Consider the following 20,877-nt stretch of genomic DNA (forward strand, 5'->3'; position numbering starts at 1 on the left):
TGCAATGGATTATGCCATTAAATGTTCTGGTAAAGTCTGGCGTGTGAAATGCAAATATTTTTCACTTCACAATGGATGTGAAAGTGTTAAAATGAAGTGTCTGAACACCATACATGTATAGAAGTAGACTGTCAGTGTTTATACATTAAGGCTTCTAATTTTTACATTTGAAGTGTATCAGCAAAACATGGCCCTGGGATTGGCTTCCAGAGCATCTGTGATGTTACACATTATGGTCATCAGATAATTATTGAAAAATGTGCTCAGTCTTCTATGAATATGAAAAAGCCATCTATTGCTTTACCCTCCATGTCCATCACTGAAGACAATGCAGCTTATACAAATAATAATTTAAAAAATAAACTTGTCAAGAGGGAAACTTTGTTTGGGTGATTTGTTTGAGAAAACAGGCTTCCCCGGCTTACCAGTGAGTATAAAATAATCCTTTCCTGACAGTAGATGTCCACATGTCTGTGTTGACATCAGCTTACAGGAAGCTATTGTGGGACATTTCGTGGAGAGGGGTCGTCCTCAGCCACATGGATTGCACAATATGTGATTGGCACTTACTTCCCAAGAGGAGGAGTTTACTGAATTTCTCTTTCAGAAGCACAAACTGCTGGTCTCTCTCTCCTGCTCCAGTAACTGGAGGCACAAGTTCCCTCTTTCCCAGCCTTAACATCGTTTGTCGGGTACGTAAAAGTATTCCAAGCTTTACTCTTTGCAATATACTTTTCAAAAGGCAGGTAGCTGCGGTAAATCGGACAATTTCTGTTTCAAAGAAACTGACAATCTGATTTTTTTTTTTCTGATTTCGGTCTCAGAAGGTAGATCACTTGTTTAAAGTTTTTTGTGATTGACTTGTTTACCTTGTGGTTGCACAACCCTGACAGGATGGTCTGAAGTGCAGTTTGATATTTAACATTTCAGTTTTTTAACCATGTTGTTCACTGGCTCATTCTCATAAATAGCCTGATCAATCATTATGTTTGCTTTAATTCGAAGTTAAACATTGAGAGGCCACATGAGGCCTGCAGCTCATGTCTCCACGTCTATAAAAGGAACGTCATGGTTGAGCTGTCTAATGGTGCTATTCCTGGACATGCTGCTGATAAAATGTGACAGATGCAAAGAGGGCCATGTTAACTACTCACTCACTCCAGCATCACCTGGCACAGCACATGCTTTGGAGGTGTCAGTGTCTGGTTGTGCCCAGTGAAAATTTATTGACTTCAGAATGTTGGAAAAAGTCTTTCACATAGCCCAACAAGTTAGATGTACAAGTGAATGGCATTACTTCTGAAACCAAGAATGTGACAGACAATGAAAGGTCTATCAATGTGCAAAGCCGAGGATCAGTAGATGCTAATTTGATGATTCAATCGGGCACTTTTTTACAATGTCGTATTTTTGACAATATGCCTTTTAAAGGATGCACATCTCCCTCATTTGAATTAGATCATGTTTTGTTTAGGCGAGGTTAAAGCTGAAGCTCCTATTAGTAGTTTTATTTCCTGAATATTTACTATGTCGCCTGCGCTCATTTTGGTGTACTAAAAAATAACTCTATTCTATCTATAATCATACTCCAACTATGTTTTCAGAAGATCTGGGCTGTGTACTCCTGCTGCAGCCATGGCACCAAAAAAGAACAAGGCAACTAAAAAGAGTAAAGGAGACATAAATGAAATGACCATTATGGTTGAGGACAGTCCCATCAACAAGATCAACGGGCTCAACACTCTGTTAGAGGGAGGAAATGGTTTCAGCTGCATTTCAACTGAAGTTACAGATTCTTTGTACGCCCCCAATCTCCTGGAGGGTTTGAGCACTATGCGGCATGAGAGCTTCCTCTGTGACCTGACAGTCGCCACCAAGTCCAAGTCATTTGACGTCCACAAAGTTGTCATGGCCTCTTGCAGTGAGTACATTCGTAACATACTAAAGAAGGATTCAACCCTCCAGAAGATTGACCTCAATGACCTCGCACCAGTCGGCTTGGCCACAGCAATTACATATGCATACTCTGGAAAGCTCACTCTGTCACTGTACAGTATTGGCAGTACTATTGCCGCAGCAATGCTCCTGCAAATCGGTACCTTGGTGAAGATGTGCAGTGATTTCCTCATGCAGGAGCTTAGTGTTGAGAACTGCATGTATGTCGCAAATATTGCTGATGCCTATGACCTTAAAGAAACCAAAGAGGCGGCGCAGAAGTTTATGAGGGAGAACTTTATTGAGTTCTCTGAGATGGAGCAGTTCCTGAAGCTCACTTATGAGCAGATTTGCGATTTCCTCTCTGATGATTCCCTGCAGCTCCCTTCTGAGATCACAGCTTTCCAGATCGCAATGAAATGGTTGGACTTTGATGAGAAGAGGTTGAAGTTTGCAGCAGATCTCCTAACGCATATCCGCTTTGGCACAATCTCTGCCCAAGACTTGGTAAATCATGTCCAGAGTGTGCCGAGAATGATGCAAGACTCTGAGTGCCACCGTCTCCTTGTTGACGCCATGAATTACCATCTGCTGCCATACCAACAGAATATCCTTCAGTCACGCAGAACAAAAGTGCGCGGTGGTCTCAAAGTGATCCTCACTGTTGGTGGCCGCCCTGCCTTGACTGAGAAATCTCTCAGCAAAGATGTTCTCTACAGGGATGTTGATAATGTGTGGAATAAGTTGACAGAAATGCCAGCCAAAAGCTTTAATCAGTGTGTGGCAGTTCTAGATGGCTTCCTGTATGTGGCAGGAGGAGAGGACCAGAATGATGCAAGGAACCAGGCTAAACATGCAGTCAGCAACTTCTGCAGGTAAGAAGAAAAAGTCACTGTTCTAACTTGTTTTGCCATGTTAATTTGTGCGGAAAATAATTTCGAATCCATTCCATAAATTCCAGGTATGACCCCCGCTTCAACACTTGGATTCATCTGAATAACATGATTCAACGTCGCACGCACTTCAGCCTCAACACCTTCAATGGCCTTTTATTTGCTGTCGGAGGAAGAAACGCTGATGGTGTTCAGGCATCAATGGAGTGCTATGTGCCATCCTCCAACCAGTGGCAAATGAAAGCACCAATGGAGGTCCCCCGCTGCTGCCATGCCAGCACAGTTATTGATGGCAAGATCCTTGTAACTGGAGGCTACATTAACAATGCTTACTCGAGAGCTGTGTGCTCTTATGACCCCTCCACTGATAGCTGGCAGGATAAAAGCAGCCTGAGCTCACCTCGAGGTTGGCACTGTGCTGCCACGGTGGGAGACCGGGCCTACGTCTTTGGCGGTAGTCAGTTGGGAGGTCGTGGAGAGAGAGTGGATGTCCTGGCTGTAGAATCTTACAACCCTCACAATGGCCAGTGGAGCTACTGTACACCTCTTCACACAGGCGTGAGCACGGCTGGCGTCTCCATTGTGAACAACAAGGTCTATGTCCTCGGGGGTTGGAATGAAGGGGAGAAGAAATACAAAAAATGCATTCAGGTTTACAACCCTGATCTTAATGAATGGACTGACGATGACGAATTGCCAGAGGCGACAGTCGGCATTTCTTGCTGTGTTGTCACCATACCCACAAAGAAAACGCGAGAGTCAAGAGCCAGTTCAGTTTCTTCTGCACCAGTCAGTATATGAGGATTAAGATCAAATTGATGATGTTGTTTACATGCCTAGGTTGTCTGTTACATAAATCTCAGTTTTAAAATCTGCTGGTGGTCTTTTTCTGAGAGATCAAATAATCACCTGAAATGGTCATCAACTTCCTTAGTTTTGCAAAAAAAAAAGACATCAGAATTTCAAACACATTGAAACTCTAGAAATGTAATGTATTGAGATGAATCTCATGAATATGAGATAACACGTATAGACATAAATAAGATAAAGACAAACTTGGCATGCCAAAGTACATCATACCAATTTCATTATTTTTTGAAAGAAATTCTTTTGGGGGCCAATTCAGATGTTGTGACTTGATTAGCCCTTTTTCTGTAGCATGTAAAATGTTCTCTAAAGCTCAAACATAAGGTACATTGTATTCAAAATCATATAAGCTTTTTTACTCAATACCATGACATTAATTATACTGTGATGCTTGATACTACACAAATATTAATGGTAATGGCTATTGTGTCAGTCCTATTTGTATTGACTGTGGCAACTGTGATTAACATATACTTGAACAGAACAAGTAGGAGCAAAAAGCCAACACCTGCCAGTGGAAGGTGACCATCTTGCATCTTTTAACATAAACTGCACTATGTGGCTGCATTTAACTTCAAACTGTCATGTACTGACAGTTAAAACGTCGTGATACTGTATCGGTGGGAGTGAAACAGGTTCAGTGGGGACAACGCTGGAATGTCAACAACCGAATTGTTTGGACGTATTTTGTTAAAGAAAAAAATAAGACAAATACACCTTGAGAATAATGGTTACAGCCTGAGCTCTCTTGGAGGTCAAAATTTACGATTTCCCTGACTGCTCATGATTGTGTTTGTTTCTGTGTTTTTAAATTAAAGAGATGACATATTAGCCAGTTTGCTGTGGTTATTTATTCAATATGTGTCATTGTTGTTAAACAATATTTTAGCATGTTTTCTTAAATCTGTTTTTGTGGTTTGGTTTTTTCATAATTTTGAATTAGCATTTTGCTTTTACACATTACGTTACTTTGTCCATAGAATAAATTGGTCTGACTCCATTGTCCACTTATTTAAAAGGGCACTCAACACTATACAACATTTGCATGACTGCAAGTGGTATCAGAACATAAATAAGTGGCCTGAATTTTACAGTTACCTTCTGCTAACTTGACCACACAAGCATCCATCCAAATTTTTTTTCTACCAGAAAGGACATGTGATGTAGTCTTCTTAAGTTCATATCAGATTTCCCTTTGAATCAATATGTGTAATGGTCATGTGCCTCAGATTTGCTTTCTTGGGCCTGAACTGTGGGTACCGTCTCAGAGCAAGCACACTGCCATCGCTGTTACCAATTGTGTTTGAAAGCATATATGTTCAGTTGGAGATCATTTGTTTAATAAGGTTGCTAATCTTTTACTATTTGATATTTCTAGTCCATTTCAGTAACTTATGTTTTTTTTAGATTTAGTTAACATGTTGGTGGTTTGGCTTAAAAGAAAATCCTTAATGTGTCTTCCTTATCTTTTCCTTTCGGCTTTCTCGTCAGGGGTAGCCATGGTGAACCGACCTCCTCCAACTAACATTATTCTCCGTATCCTCTTCTATCTATCCTTCCTCACGCAACCTATCTTCACCACTTCCTCTTTAACCACATCCATAAATCTTCTCTTGGGTCTTTATCTCGGCTTCCTGCCTGACAGTTCCAACTTTGGCATCCTTCTACCAATATATTCACTATTCCTCCTCTGTAAACCCTAACCAAAACCATCTCAGTCTGGCCTCTCTGACCTTATCTCTAAAACATGTAACATGTGCTGTTCCTCTGACAAGACTCATTCCTGATCCTATCCATCCTGGTCACACCCTAAGAGAACCTTGACATCTTAATCTCTGTGACCCCTAGCTCTGCCTCCGATCTTTTTGTCAATGTCACTGTTTCTAAACCATACAGCATTGCTGGTCTCACCACTGTCTTGTACACCTTTCCTTTCATTCTGTCTGAAAGCCGTCTATCACATAGTAACCCTGACACTTTTATCCACCAATTCCAACCTGCTTGAACCTGTCTCTTCATCTTTTTTCCACACTATCCGTTGCTCTGGACTGTTGACCCCAAGTACCTGAAATCCTCCAACTTCTTGATCTACACTCCCTGTAGCCACACCGTTCCACTCGGGTTCCTCTCATTCACACACATATATGCCGTATTGCTGCAACCAACCTTCATTCCTCTCCTTTCCAGTGCACATCTCCGCCTCCATTTTCATCATCCTGTTCCCTCCTCCCACTACAGATGACCATGTCATCTGCAAACATTATGGTCCATGGAGATTCCTGTCTAACCTCATCTGTCAGCTTGTCCATCACCACTGCAAACAAGAAGGGAGTCAGAGCTGATCCCTGATGGAGTCCCACCTCCACCTTGAACTTCTCTGTTACACCTACCGCACACCGCACCACTGTCTCACAGCTATCTTACATGTCCTTCACCAGTCTAACATACTTCTCTGCCACTCCAGATTTCCTCATATGATACCAGAGTTCCTCTCTTGGCACCCTGTCATATGCTATTTCTAGGTCTAAAAAAGCACAATGCAACTCCCTCTGGCCATCTCTGTACTTCTCTATTAGCATTCTCAAAGCAAATACTGCATCTGTAGTACTCTTTCTTGGCATGAAGCCATACTGCTGTTTCAAATGCTGACTTCTGCTCTGTCTAGTTTCCACAGCTCTTTCCAATAACTTCTTTGTATGGCTCATCAACTTTATCCCACTATAGATGCCGCAATTCTGCACATCCCCCTTATTCTTAAAAATAGGCACGATCACACTTTGTCTCCATTCTTCAGGCATCTTCTCATGCTCTAAGATCCTGTGGAATAATCTGGCCAGAAACTCTACCGTTGCCTCACCTAGACACTTCCACACCTCCGCAGGTATATCATCAGGACCATCTGCCTTTACACTCTTCATCCTCTTCAATGCCTTCCTCACTTCACTTTTACTAATCTCTGCTTCTTTGTGGTCTACAATAGTAACCTCATCTACCCTTGCCTCTCTTTCATTTTCCACATTCATCACCTCTTCAAAGTACTCTTTCCATCTTCCCATCACTCTTCTAGCATCTGTCAATATGTTTCCCTCTCTATCCTTAATCACCCGGACCTATGGTACATCCTTTCCATCTCTATCTCTCTGTTTCGCCAACCTGTATAGATCATTCTCTACCTCCTTGCTGTCCAACCGAGCTTGCAAGTCATCGTATGCCCTTTGTTTTGCCTTTGCTACCTCTATCTTTACCGTGCGTTGTATCTCCCTGTCCTCCTGTCTGTTCTCTTCAGATATGAGTCTGAAGAGACTCATGTCTCCTCAGACCGTTTCCCACTTCTCCTTTGCTAACCGCTTTCTCTGTATATACTCCTGCACTTCCTCATTCCACCACCAAGTCCCCTTATCTACTTTCCTTTCACATGACACACCAAGTACTCTTCTACCTGTCTTCCTGATAACACTAGCTGTAGTTGTCCAATCATCTGAAAGCTCTCCCTGACCACCCAGAGCCTTTCTCAACTCCTCCCTGAAAACCATACAACACTCCTCCCCTTTCAGCTTCCACCTCTTTGTCCTCTGCTCTGCCTTTATGTTCTTGATCTTCCTTGTCACCAGAGTCATCCAACAAACAACCATTCCATGCTGTCTGGCTACACTCTCACCTACTTATAGTTTGCAGTCACTGATCTCCTTCATATTACCTCATCTATACAAGATGGTAGTCTACCTGCATGCTCCTACCTCCACTCTTTTAAGTTACCCTATGTTCCTGTCTTTTCTGGAAAGAAGAGTTCACCACAGCCATTTACATCCTTTTTGCAAAATTTAACACCATCTGTTTCTCTGCGTTCCAATCGTGTATACCAAATTAACCCATCACTTCGTCATCTCCTCAATTGCCTGCACCAACATGTCCAATGAAGTCTGCACCAGTTAGCATTCTCTCATCTCTGGGGATGTTCTGCATCACTTCATCTAACTCATTCCAGAACTTCTCCTCAAAGTCACACTCCACCTGCGGGGCATAGCCACTAACTACATTGAGCATCACACCTTAAATTTCCAGTTTCAGACTCATAAGTCTATCTGACATTCTTTTCACCTCCAGACATTCCCAAAAAACTCATCCCTCAAGATAACGCCTACCACATTTCTCTTCTTGTCAGTACCATAATAGTAAAACTTAAAGCCTGCTCCTAAGCTTCTAGCCTTACTGCCTTTCCACCTGGTCTCCTGGACACACAGTATACACTTTCCTTTACTGCATCATGTCGATCAACTCTCTACCTTTTCCTGTCTTAGTCCCAATATTCAAAGTCCCTTCTCTCAGTTCCAGACTCTTGCCTTTCCTCTTCTCTCTCTGCTTCCTAACATGCCTTTCTCCTCACCTTCTTTGACCTACAATAGCCCAGTTTCCATCGGTTCCCTGTAGGTCATCAGTACCAACAGCGATCGTTGTTAACCCGGGCCTAGGCCGATCCGGTGTGAACTGGTTATTAGGTTTGATTCGCATGTTCGGTTTTGCCAAAAATTTTATGCCTGGTGCCCTTCCTGACGCAACCCTCTGCATTTATCCAAGCTTGAGACCGGCTTAGGGAGACTCTGGCCAATGCTCCCCAGAGGCTGGCTCAGGGAGACAGCGGCCCGTGCCATCCTGAGGCTGCATTCTGTCTCTGCTCTCACTACAGATGACCATGTCATCTGCAAACATTATGGTCCATGGAGATTCCTGTCTAACCTCATCTGTCAGCTTGTCCATCACCACTGCAAACAAGAAGGGAGTCAGAGCTGATCCCTGATGGAGTCCCACCACCACCTTGAACTTGTCTGTTACACCTACAGCACACCTCACCACTGTCTCACAACAAGCATACATGTCCTGCACCAGTTTAACATACTTCTCTGCCACTCCAGACTTCCTCATACAATACCAGAGCTCCTCTCTTGGCCTGGCCATTGAAGAAGTGGTTTTAGAGCAGTAAAAGCCAACAAGACAGGTAAAACAAGCCATTTAATGCAAGTCAAACAATATAGGTTAAACAAGCTGTTTCAAAATTCACAATTGTTCCCTTAGGTGGCTATGTAGAATTCCATTCTAGATGGATTCTGGCTCTCCCTTTGAGACTAAATTCCTTCAGTATCAAACTCACATACATTGTAGAAAGTTACAATGTAAAATCGCGAGGTAACCAATTTTGAGACGGTGCATCATAGCGCTAGTCATGTGGATCTATATGCAAACAATCTGTATGAAATTGGCCGTTTATTCTCTTAAATTCGTTTTTTTTTCTCCACCTGCCCACAATAGACCTCATCAGCTAAATCGAAAAAAAGAGAAAAACAACAATTTGCTGAGTCACGATGTCATTTCATTATTGACATGTCTTGGCACGTAATATCTCCCATTCTTTCCACACGGATGCTTTGGGGTGAGCACATGGGATTGAGATCACATCCTAAAGGACATGTTTTATTGTTTAACCCGTAATGCAACATCAATAACTGCTTAAAGGGACATGTCAATATAATCATTGTATATAAACAGGTATACCGAATTCAACAGTGAGGAGGATAACCTGTATCTACCATTGGAAAGAGCAGGTTAGACAACAAGGTGTGAAGTCAAAATATGAATTCCTTACATTAGTACAGCAAACCAATGAATAGTTAATCGGCCGTTAGCCTTTTTTTTTCTCTCTCCGTGATCTCAAGTACTTGTGCATTCTTCTTCTCCGGAGAGTACATGAAGGCAGCGTGCATGAGTGGGAGGGTCCGAGAGGGGAATAGTGCTGAGTCACAGTGACATCAGGCGTGTAGGGGGTTGCAACGTCGAGTGCGTCGCGACACCTAAATACCAACTACAGCGACCCTCCATGCTACTCTCTCGCACTACGCGCAAAATAATCAGCTCTCCCCTGAACCACGCCGCCGACGGCTGCTTCCTGGGTATTGTCTGCGCACACAGACTTGGCTGTGCGGCTTTCCCCGCCGGCTTCTACCATCGCCGATCTAACGAGACGTTAGCAGGTGATGCGCAGGGGGCCCTTCCACCTCTGGATGCCTGCCTACGGTTGACGTTAGGACCAGAGATTCTGATAGCAGTCAGAGAATCCTCTCGACCCCTGCGTCGGGATCCAGGCCCCTGCCGCGTGTTTGGGCCCTGACTTCATGCTGCTTCTATGCGAGTTGGACAAACTAGCTAGCTAGCTAAAGTGAAGCGCGTAAGTTCAGCGGCCAGCAAGACACCAGCCGTCGGTCTCCTGCCAGCCTGTATGTGCCATGGGGTTACTGTCACAGGGCTCTCCGCTGAACTGGGAACAAACCAAGGAGCATGCTGACCATATCAGAAAACACGGCATCATTCAGTTTCTCAATATCTACTTCAAGGTGAAGGATCGCCAGAAAGATGTGCTGAAATGGGGTGACGAGGTGAGAAACTTCTTTTTGTTTCTAAAGGCAGTGACTTGTTTTTTTTTTGCCTGTCAAGCAATGAAATAAAACGCTTCCATCGATGGAGACTATTATTTCATTTTTTTATTTGCACATGTGCTATTGCACAGTATATTTATTTTTCAATTTGTAGATGAGTCGGATAACGACTCTAGCATGTCTTTGCATGTCTAGACAGACAATGTGGGGTTTGTTAGTTATTGCATCAGCCTGATGAAAGAGGCTGGCAATCAAACATCAATAAATCTGGGGAAAGGTTAATGGAGAAGGAATAACATTAAGTTCGATGTGTTTCACTTAAAGTGACTTTTGCCTTAAATTGCCAATGATTTAGTTCTTTAATTCGGAATTCCTCCGAGTTTTAAGTTTTTCCCCCATCACTACTCCCCAGTGTGCTACAGCTTGAACAAAGTGTTTTGATTTGATGAACAATGTGGAATGTTGTTGTTATAGATCAATCCCCCTTTCAGACAGGGGATTACAGCGTAGCAGAGGCACAGTCAAGGAATCAGAACTGGTGAATTGGAATTGATGTGATGGAGTCGAAGTCTGGTCTTGAAAATGCCATGTTTGTGCTTGAGTTTAGCACATGTGTGGCGTAAAAGGTGTATTTTGAGTTTGCTTGTCAAATAGTAGTTGAGTGTAGCTGATACTCCAAGGAAGATTTTAATATTGCTTCAGATAAAACACAATAAATAGATAATGCCGTCTCTGTAATATCATGCCTGAATTTTAACTTATGCATTCTTTTAGGACTGAAAAGGATTATGTAAAACACAAAAAGTAATGGCTTAAATGTGCTGCTGACAGAAGTTTGACTTTTTCCTGTGTAATGATTAATCTTAAGGTTGAGTACATGCTAGTGGAGCTGGATGACAAGGATGAGCAGGTTCGACTTGTCCTGAATGGCAGTCACGTTTTGGCTACTCTTCAAGACCAAGGTGAAAAGATAAACCCCAAGTAAGTGCCAGCATGCATGGTTTGAGGTTGTTTTGACATTGAATGTTGGCCATTGTAAAGAGTGGTCACATCACTAGATTTTCCTGGAGAAATGCATTAAGCTTTACGTTGAAACTAATAATTCAAACTAGTAATTGTTTACTAGTCACACAGGTGTTTGGGGTATAGATACACTTCTGAAGGAAACCAACATGAATTGTTAAAACTGTAGCTCGTGGAAAATATTCACCATACTTTATCTCTATCCTCAACTATTGGATTAATGTGTAAAGAGCTAATAGCCTTGATACCGAATCATGTTTGTGCACGGTGACATTGAAGTCAAATAAATTGTTTTATTACCTCTGAATTGTTTTATTACCTCTTAAACTTAAAAGTGTAGCATGTCATAATGTCAGATTTTTTTCTACTAATCTAGAGTTCACTGTCTGGTTAAAATAATAAACTAGTGTTTGGATGATAGAAATTTCCCCTCTTGTTGTCTGTCTCAAATCACCATTATTTAGTTTAGCTGTGAAGCAATAGACCACACTGACACCAAGTGGTAAAATATCAGTGTATTACGATTAGTTGGTGTGAGAATTGGTGAGCATCTCACGTGTGTAAAATATGTCAAACATGTCATTTTGAAAGCAAAATCAGGGCACATGGGGTGAAACCTGTCCAGAATAGTATAGGAAACTGTAGTTAGAACTGCAGTTTAGGTAAGAATTTTCTCCTGCAGTTTGATTGGTGTCATTTTCCACAATGGATTTGACTATAGCTTTATCTTATGACTTCATTTGGCATTCAAATCTACCATCTATCATTTGTACACTCAAGTAAGCGTCTTATCAAAGGCAGTGTAACAAAGGAAGGATAGGTGATGTGATGCCAGTATTTCTCTTTTTTAATATATATACATTTTTTAATTAAAAGAATTTTCAAGAACTGTATTCACAAATTTGACTTAAATACATGACCTTATGGGGCATCTATTTTTTATTTTGTTTTTTAAAATTATTCATTTATTTACTTATTTTTAATTTAAGAACACAATTATGGTTGGTTATTTGGGGCCGTTTATGTTATATGTGCCTACCGTAGATCATCTCTTCAGGCAATCTCTCGTATAAGAAGAAATCCTTTTCTAATTGGAGTTTTCTATCTTTCATTTAGGTTAGGTTTTTGAGTGTGGTTTCATAACAGTCAGGAGCCTCAACTGATCAAACCTAATACTTGGGCCAGAGGGCAAAATGTTTGTCAATGTATTTCCCTTGGTTAGTCAATTATTAAATTAGGTTTTACAGACTTAAATGTTTTCCTGATAGAAATGACAAGGTATTGTAGTGTCTTATCTCCTTTTACCTATAATCTATGGCCACTGTCTGAAATGACCTATATTCTTGAAACAAACATGTACTTTTTAGTTTAGATCATAAGTTTTGTTTTTTTTTTTCAAGTTGTATAACCAAATACATACATGAATAATAGCTATATGCACATAAGACTTAAACATAAAAAACAAGAAAAAGTGATTCATACAGACATCCAAATAAAAATTTACCTTGACCTAAAGGTGTTGGCTAAAGCTTTAGGTAATTTTGCCTAACTTTCTCACATTAACAGTTTTCGTCAACCCATTTTGAAAATTGAGGAAATGAAAATGTGCATGGGGGTATTTTACATAAATTGGCAGTTTATAAGCACACTGTTGATCATAATTCAGTTTTGTATTAATTGATATCATATCAAAATATGTTCTAGAATCTATTTTGTTGCATAATTAATTTTTTATTTACTAAACTATTCCATGGATTGATTCCTTTATTTGATGTACATCTTTTCACAAGGATTAGGTGGTTACATATAGCTTTATAGTTGTTAATTTTAGTTGTTATGACCAAAATAGATTATGAAATGCCATGGTTAGACTCAGACACAAGGACCAGGAAGTTGTGTATGTCAGTTGTAGATATATTGAAATTATTTCCGATTGAGAACTATTTGGCTATTTAAAGAACGATAGGAAACCTCAGTTCATTCACTGCCTTTGCACATTGTGTCTACGTTGGAGTTTTGGTTCTGTTTTTACCACAGTCAGGATGTTATGATAGATATGCATATGTTCATTCACTGTTCGAGAGACATCTTTTAACTTATGTGAATCCCTGACTTTGAAGTTAATGTATGGTTCTCTTTATCTCTAAAGACCACTGATACATGTCAAGCCTCATCATGGAATTCTGTTTGCATGCCCAAACTGGTGAAACATTTTTTTTTTAGATGAGGAATTGTCTACAGGCTATGTAAATGTTTTTGTATAAGCTTTGAGAGTTATGCTTGCCCTGCTGTCCATGACGTCATTCTAAATCTGCAGAGCCAACTTCACCCCGGGGACATACCAGTGGCAGTGGGAATAGTGGAGTCGATACATTCCTCATTACCGCCCCTCTGTTGCACACACCAACATGTACACTCTGAAGCATAGATATGTTGCATTAATTTGCACTGCCAAGATTATGGTTGATGTTCAAAATACATGGGGTAGTTGCCAATTTTGTCAGTCAGGCAGGCAATGTTGTCGGAGTCTTTTCTGTATTGTCTCTTGTTGACCTATAAACGTTTATACTGTGCTCTTCATGACATTGCAGTCACCCCACACTTTGGAGACCTGAGTATGGCAGCTACATGATAGAAGGAACACCAGGCCAGCCGTACGGTGGGACAATGTCAGAGTTCAATACTGTGGAGGGAAATATGGGGAAGAGAAGGCGAGAGGCCTCATTAGTCCTGAACCAGAAAGAAATTCTTTGCACCATCACCTCATTTCCAAGGTATTGTTTAAGGTTTTGTTTTTTGATTTTTAATCTCTCCTCATAACTTTGAAATGTACAATTACTCTTGGAAATCATTTTCATCCATTTTTATCCTGAAGCTTACGGTTATGGGTGTTGACTCCATATCTTATTACCCACAATGGCACAATCATAAGAAACCATTTTAGTACTATTGTACTATTGTAGTAATATTGTTAAATCATATATGTATTTTTGAACTTTTTTTTAGGTTAGGTTGCCCCGGTTTCACTAAGCCAGAGTATCCGCCGACACCAACTGAGGAGGGAGTGTCTAAGTCGCTGTTTTTCCCGGATGAGGCAATCAACAGACACCCAAGATTCAGGTATGTGGCTTGGGAGGCAAAACTACACATAAATGAAAGTAAAATCTGCTTTAGAGATGGTTTACATTTTCCAATGATAAATCATTTAATTGAAACATGTCAGCAGTAATTCTCCTTCGGGGGAAAAAAAAAATTCCCCTTGTTTTACCAGAGCCTTGTAGGGCTTCAAATAGTGTTTTTTGCTGAAATGCTAATGCTATTGTGTTGACTGATAATTGGGCAAACATGCTGCAGTGTTTCTCTGTAGTGACATTGCCAAACTATTTGTTGATGTAGGGATAACCAGGACTGTGTGTTGAATTCCGTTTAACAATGTGACTGGAAGAGAATCAATTTGGAGTTTAGGCTAATAAACATTAATGTGGAAATATGTATGTCAAAAGAAATGCTATAGATAAGTGATAAGTAGCCAATTTTCTTGTAGCAGCTATCTTTTGAGCATCAGCCTTCTTTTCAGTTAAAGACTGGTGTTGCATGGTTGGCTCAATCAAATTTTCTGAGTACAACTATCTTCTTCTTCTTTCGGCTTTTCCCGTCAGGGGTCGCCACAGCGAGTCAACTTTCTCAATCTAACCCTATTCTCTGTATCCTCCTTCTCTCACACCAACTGCCTTCATATCCTCTCTCACTACGTCCATAAATCTTCTATTTGGTCTTCCTCGAGACTATATTTATTCGTGTGCTCAGAGTATGATGATGTGAATGACAATGCCTGATGCTGCCCATTTGTCAAATAACTTGTTTAAATGCATGTGTCTGTCTTTATACATGGATTTATTTTTGCAGCACGCTTACTAGAAACATACGTCACAGAAGAGGAGAGAAAGTGGTGATCAATGTTCCAAGTAAGTATAAAGGCTTCTGATGGCATTAACAGCAAGTACTACAAAATTATGTTTGTAACTTTCTAACACATAATCTGAATAGTGAAGATGAGTGGAACAATATATTTGTCAAATTTATTGTTGTTCCCTTGTGATTTTTTCAGTCTTCAAGGACAAGTGTACTCCATCTCCATTTGTGGAGTCATTTCCCGAAGATGATGGTGAAGCAGCAAGGGCAGCTTTGCCTGACCATATTTATATGGATGCCATGGGCTTTGGCATGGGCAACTGTTGTCTGCAGGTATTGTGTGAACAGTGTCACCATTGGTTTGGAATAACTAAATCAATTACTCTGAGTAAGGTAACCATATATGCAACAGTACATTTCTGTTTTCAGCTGAAGCTTTAGTAATCATAAAGTTAGTGCAATTATGGCAGGAAAAAAAAACTGACAAGATAGAGGAATGAACTACCACTAGTCATTTTATCTTAGTTTTGGTTTTACGACAATTGCTTAAAGGAATCCCTGGAATTGAGAAAACGATTTGCCCAAGGCACCGATATCCCACGAATTTAATAAATATCCATAAATGTTTATTTTCAGGGATCTGATGATTAAATTGTCATTACTTTGACGTCATCTCATTACAGTAGTAACTGCTAATCCATTTTTTGTGCTTTTATTCCTACAATGTGTTTTGTAGGTGACATTCCAAGCTTGTAGCATTGATGAAGCAAGATACCTTTATGACCAATTAGCAACATTCTGCCCTATAGTGGTGAGTTGATATTTGAAATACATGCCTGATGCCATATATTGTTCTATGTTACCATTAGCTGCACTGCTTAATACATTATTATGTTATTGAAAATATTAAGGACTTTAGTTCATGTGGACATGGATAAACAACTAATACTTGATTGTAATATTATCTATTTGGATTTTTTATCATTTTTTCATCTAGATATTTTGTTCCAGCTGTATTTTATCCTAGTGCTAGGAGTAAAAGTGTTCTGACTGTTTTCAGATGGCATTGAGCGCAGCCTCACCCTTCTACAGAGGCTATGTGTCCAATATTGATTGTCGCTGGGGAGTTATTTCTGCCTCAGTGGATGACAGGACACAGGAGGAACGCGGGCTGAAGGTGAGTTCAGAGGTTAAAAAACAGCCTTAAAGTTGTGCATGTGGACACTGAAGTGCAAAAAAAAAATATATCTGTCTGTCTCTTGGGGGGATATTTGTAGATTGTATATTTATATATTTTGGATTTTTGCTGCTGCTCTCCTCTTTGCTGCTAATTGTTAATAAATTTGATAAACACACAGATGCATGTTAGAGGTCTACAAATCTTTAACCTCTCATTGCTATCTTGAGTTAACTGATGAGTCAACTTTTTGTAAGACAGATATTTTGGAATCCCAAGGCATAATTTACTAATGAAGTGTTTTGTTATTGCAGTTAGGTTATTGCAGGAGGTTATTATTATTGTCTACTATTACTATTGTCAATATTCAAAGAAGTCCGATATATAAACAGACAAGAATGGATGTGCATTAATCTGTTGGCATAATTCAGAACTTGTGAACATGTGAAGTGGACATGGTGGTTTCCTTCAGCCTTCTTTCTATAAGCATAAGGGATAAAGTGTTTGTTTCTTTGCAGACCTTGCAAAACAACAAATATCGAATCTTCAAGTCAAGATATGATTCAATTGACAGTTACCTTTCCAGCTGTGGAGAGAAATACAATGATATTGACTTGACGATAGATGAGGAGATCAACAAGCAGTTGCTTGATGCAGGTAAAAATATTTCGTAGAAATATACGAGTGTATTTATTACGCTGTCAGTTCGAAAACTACTTTAATTTCTTACTGAATAAATCCTTGTCTTTTCCGCCATTAATACATCTGAGCTTTACAAACAAATTCACAATCTTTTTCAGGAATTGACAAGCTCCTGGCCCAGCACATAGCTCACCTCTTCATCAGAGATCCACTCTCTGTCTTTGAGGAAAAATTAAACTTGGATGATGAGAATGAGTCTGATCACTTTGAGGTGAAGATTTCTGTTTTTCTTTTACAATTGCTGACGATGAAGGGACACAACTCTGAACTGTGACATTTTTTTCCACAGAATCTCCAGTCCACCAACTGGCAGACAATGAGATTTAAACCACCACCTCCAAATTCCGATATCGGCTGGAGAGTTGAGTTCCGCCCAATGGAGGTAACAATCACCTGGACCTTCATATATGTTTGACTCTTGTCCCAAGTATAAAGGTTAACTTTCTTTACCTTTACCTTCAGGTGCAGTTGACTGATTTTGAAAACGCTGCATATGTTGTATTTGTTGTCCTACTTACAAGAGTGATCTTGTCTTACAAACTGGACTTCCTGATTCCCTTATCAAAGGTGAGAGATGGATTTGAGTGGTAATTATTCATATTAGTTACAGGGGAAATATCCTGATGATATCAGGCCATATTTATGTTAATTTTTAAGTAAAGTTTTGATGATTTGTAACTTAATTTGACGAAAGGATAATTTGGTCATGGCTTTTTCCAGAGAGAATGCCAGAGACATAGTTATGAGTCGCCGTTGTTGATGTTTGAATGTTGATGCATCAGTCTGAGATAATATTGTGTAGACAACCTTTCCCAAACCTCTAAAAATGTCTTTGGTTGTTTTAAACACTTCTCTCCAATTTTTGTCAGGTTGATGAGAACATGAAGGTTGCTCAGAAGAGAAATGCAGTCCTGGAGGACATGTTCTACTTCAGAAAGGACATCTTCAAAGGTGATTACAAGGGCAACTTCGGCTTGATCTTCATGGTACATTTCTCAACAGGGTTTGAAGTTTTTTGGGGAATTTATTTTGTCCACAAACAGGCTGCAACCCAGTTCTAGATGGTAGCACTTCTGCTCAGAATGGCCTTGAGAGTGATGGCACAAACGAGGAGTTCACGCTGATGAGCATCGACACCATCATCAATGGAAAGGTAGTGAAAGTTTGCTTTGTCCTTAATAATTGTTTGAATTGTACAGGATAATGAGAATCTATCTAAAAATTAACAAACTACTTTCCAATTAAGTGTAAAAAAAAAGAAAGCCCAGAAAATATGCAAAACACTCAACAAAAATGTACAAGGACTTGTATGTTTGTGAAAATTAGTAAATCTAGACATTTGAACATAAATGCCATTTAAATTAGGGATAAGATCATTTCAGTTTGTGTGGATAAGAAGATTACGGTACATTAAATTAAACAAAGATGAAAAAAAAAAAAAAAACTATTCAATACAATGTCAGTTACTTCAAAATCTAAATGAGAACATTGTATTAGAGGAAGCAGAGGGTACTAGTCCTATACTAGAGTTTCTGGTGCCACCTGATTCAGTACTGAAAAAGTTTTTGGAAAATCCAGGAAAATTATGCCACAAAGAGTAGGGACCAGATTCCACATTGCAATATTTTTCTTTTTTTTTAATTGAGTAAAAATGAATGAACAAAGCTATTTAAAAAGTGTGAACCCTCATGCTCAATGATGAATCTATGGGCCAAGGATTTATTTGGTCAAAATGGTTGTTCAACGATATTATTTATTTTTCTGTTTTCACCAATAGGAGGGAGTTTTTCAAGGACTGATCCCAATCCTCAACTGTTACCTTGAAAACATGGAAGTAGATGTTGACACAAGGTGTACCATTTTGAATTATCTGAAACTCATCAAGAAGCGTGCCTCAGGTAGGAATATGTAACATCCCCATTAACCTCAGGGATAGTTCCTTCCTATGGCTGTGACTGAGCTTTTTTTCTCCTGTTGACGAGCAGGTGAACTGATGACTACTGCCAAGTGGCTGAGGGAATTTGTCGCAAATCATCCGCAGTACAAACAGGACAGCGTTATAACAGATAAAATCAACTACGACCTGTTTGTGAGGTGTGACAGGATTGCAAGAGGTGAAGAACAATGCCCCAATCTCATTGGAAATCCAGTGAACAAGTTCAAATAAGATACACTGTTAGGGGTGGGGGTTCTTCTCTATACATAGAAGCATGTCAAGGGAGACCAAATATGTGTCACAAAAGAAAGAGGGCCAGTATCCAGAAAATGCGTTTCATCCTGTGTGTATTTGAGTTATGAAAAACACACCACCAGCAACTGTATGTATAGTCTGTATCAGATTTGTATGATTACAAATTATATTAATAGGGGTAACACATGCAGAAGGTGATGTTATAGAAGTCAGATGCATATTTATTTTTCTCTGGAAATTAAACTTATCTGTTTGACAATGTAAATTTAGCAAATAACTGTACAGTAGTCTCTCTTTAACCATATGATCTGTAAATATGTTCTGCTCTTTGAAACATTAACATGAGAGGGTTGTTTCTGTTTTATTTCATTATTATGCTGGTGAACAAGCTTTTACCTCCTTGAGAGTAATTCTTTTTGCAAGGCAACTGATTGTGTTGCTCAGCAGAAGTTGTGACAGTACAGTGAATGTAGAATTGAATTCAAGTGGAGACCGTTAATGTTTGCAGTGTGATGCTGCTTTGAATAAATGGGTACAACAGCAGTTTTTTGTTTGTCTTTATTGACTTCCAGTTTTTCCCTCTGTAAACCGTAAACTCTTCCCCAGACATAACAGAACTGACATCCCTCCAGTTCCCCGAGTTAGTTTCAATCACAGAAATGTGTGCAGTCACATTTACAAAATCTAACAAATACTCTACATAGTATATCTAGATTAGGCTCATTTTTAGTCTGACTTCCAATTCGCAGTTTACTGTTAGTGCACTTCTGTCAACAAAATTACTTTTCATTTTATCATGACAGTAACTGAAGTAATGTATAAATCATGTCTGGCCTTGAAAAGATATACAGTAGTTGTACAGGCCCACACAGAGGACACAAGTATATATAAAGAGCTGAGGCCTTAATTATATATAAAGAATTGATCATCAAAAAACACACAACCTTTGGAGACTACTCTGTTTGCATTTACTGAAAAGTACAACCATTTTCTGAATAATTTGTTCCCTACAAAATAAAGATACCAAACTGCTGCTTCATTTGATGCTGAGCTGCTTGTAGATTGGAGCATTGGCTGAGTACAGTTTGGTTCAATCCACATTTAGCCAGAGGAGAGCGCTCACAATAAAACGATCAAGGACAAATCATTTTTAAAAATCAATATTTGCATTCTCATTTCTACACTCAAGTAAACTACCGCTTGCTGCAATTCACAAGAAGCCTGTCTGCTTTAGTCATCTAATTTTTGACAATGAGAGATGAATCTGCAATTTCTGACACAGGGCTTTAAAGCTCTTGTTTTATGAAGAATTATGGTAGCCAAAATAGCATGTCAGATTTGAATCGGGTTGGGTTTTTCACAAAATGTAAAAACCTTTACGTTTTGCCCTCAAACTACATCTATAATTTTAAAGTAAACTTACCCACTTTCATATGATCATCAAATCACAACTCATTCAATGGTTTTGGCTGGGCATATCCTAATAGATATCAAATGTGTAATTGGTAGCATAAATCATGATTTTACATGACTGATGATCAGCCCAATTAACTTGAGATTTTTGAAAACAGCATTTCATATTATTTCATCCTGTCTTGTACAGCAGGTTTTGAGATTTTGAAAACTGCAAGCCCAGTGATCAATTCGATGTGGTAATTGAGCGGTCACAGCTTTGATGTGAAAAGTCCACTTTTCGGGTTGTGTTAAATGTGTTATCTCTGGAAGTTTGTGGTTAAATACTTAAGTTGAGTG

The 20,877-nt window shown here is 39.6% G+C and overlaps 2 protein-coding genes across 3 annotated transcripts; both read left to right on the forward strand.

Annotated features, from left to right (window-relative positions):
* Positions 1–552: 552 nt before the first annotated feature.
* klhl31 (kelch-like family member 31) lies at positions 553–4,526 on the forward strand. 2 transcript variants are annotated; one of them, XM_086168654.1, is made up of 3 exons: positions 553–692; positions 1,605–2,810; positions 2,897–4,526. In XM_086168654.1, exons 2-3 carry the CDS (start codon positions 1,636–1,638, stop codon positions 3,627–3,629), a joined length of 1,908 nt encoding a protein of 635 aa, XP_086024780.1. In that variant the 5' UTR covers positions 553–692; positions 1,605–1,635; the 3' UTR covers positions 3,630–4,526. The 2 variants fall into 2 exon arrangements, with proteins under 2 accessions (XP_086024780.1, XP_086024790.1); XM_086168664.1 differs by having other exon boundaries at positions 578–692; positions 1,608–2,810.
* Positions 4,527–9,577: 5,051 nt separating this feature from the next.
* gclc (glutamate-cysteine ligase, catalytic subunit) lies at positions 9,578–19,668 on the forward strand. Its single transcript, XM_086168727.1, has 16 exons — positions 9,578–10,120; positions 10,989–11,101; positions 13,735–13,917; positions 14,150–14,263; positions 15,050–15,108; positions 15,252–15,388; positions 15,792–15,866; positions 16,116–16,232; positions 16,751–16,889; positions 17,033–17,145; positions 17,224–17,316; positions 17,397–17,501; positions 17,804–17,885; positions 17,978–18,087; positions 18,712–18,832; positions 18,920–19,668. The coding sequence occupies exons 1-16, from the start codon at positions 9,971–9,973 to the stop codon at positions 19,099–19,101; spliced, it is 1,893 nt and encodes a 630-aa protein (XP_086024853.1). The 5' UTR covers positions 9,578–9,970; the 3' UTR covers positions 19,102–19,668.
* The last annotated feature ends 1,209 nt before the right edge of the window (positions 19,669–20,877 follow it).

The sequence above is a fragment of the Fistularia commersonii genome, chromosome 2, assembly GCF_037954325.1.
Source record: "Fistularia commersonii isolate RoL2024-O1a breed Wild chromosome 2, RoL_Fcom_v1.0, whole genome shotgun sequence".
NCBI lineage: Eukaryota > Metazoa > Chordata > Actinopteri > Syngnathiformes > Fistulariidae > Fistularia > Fistularia commersonii.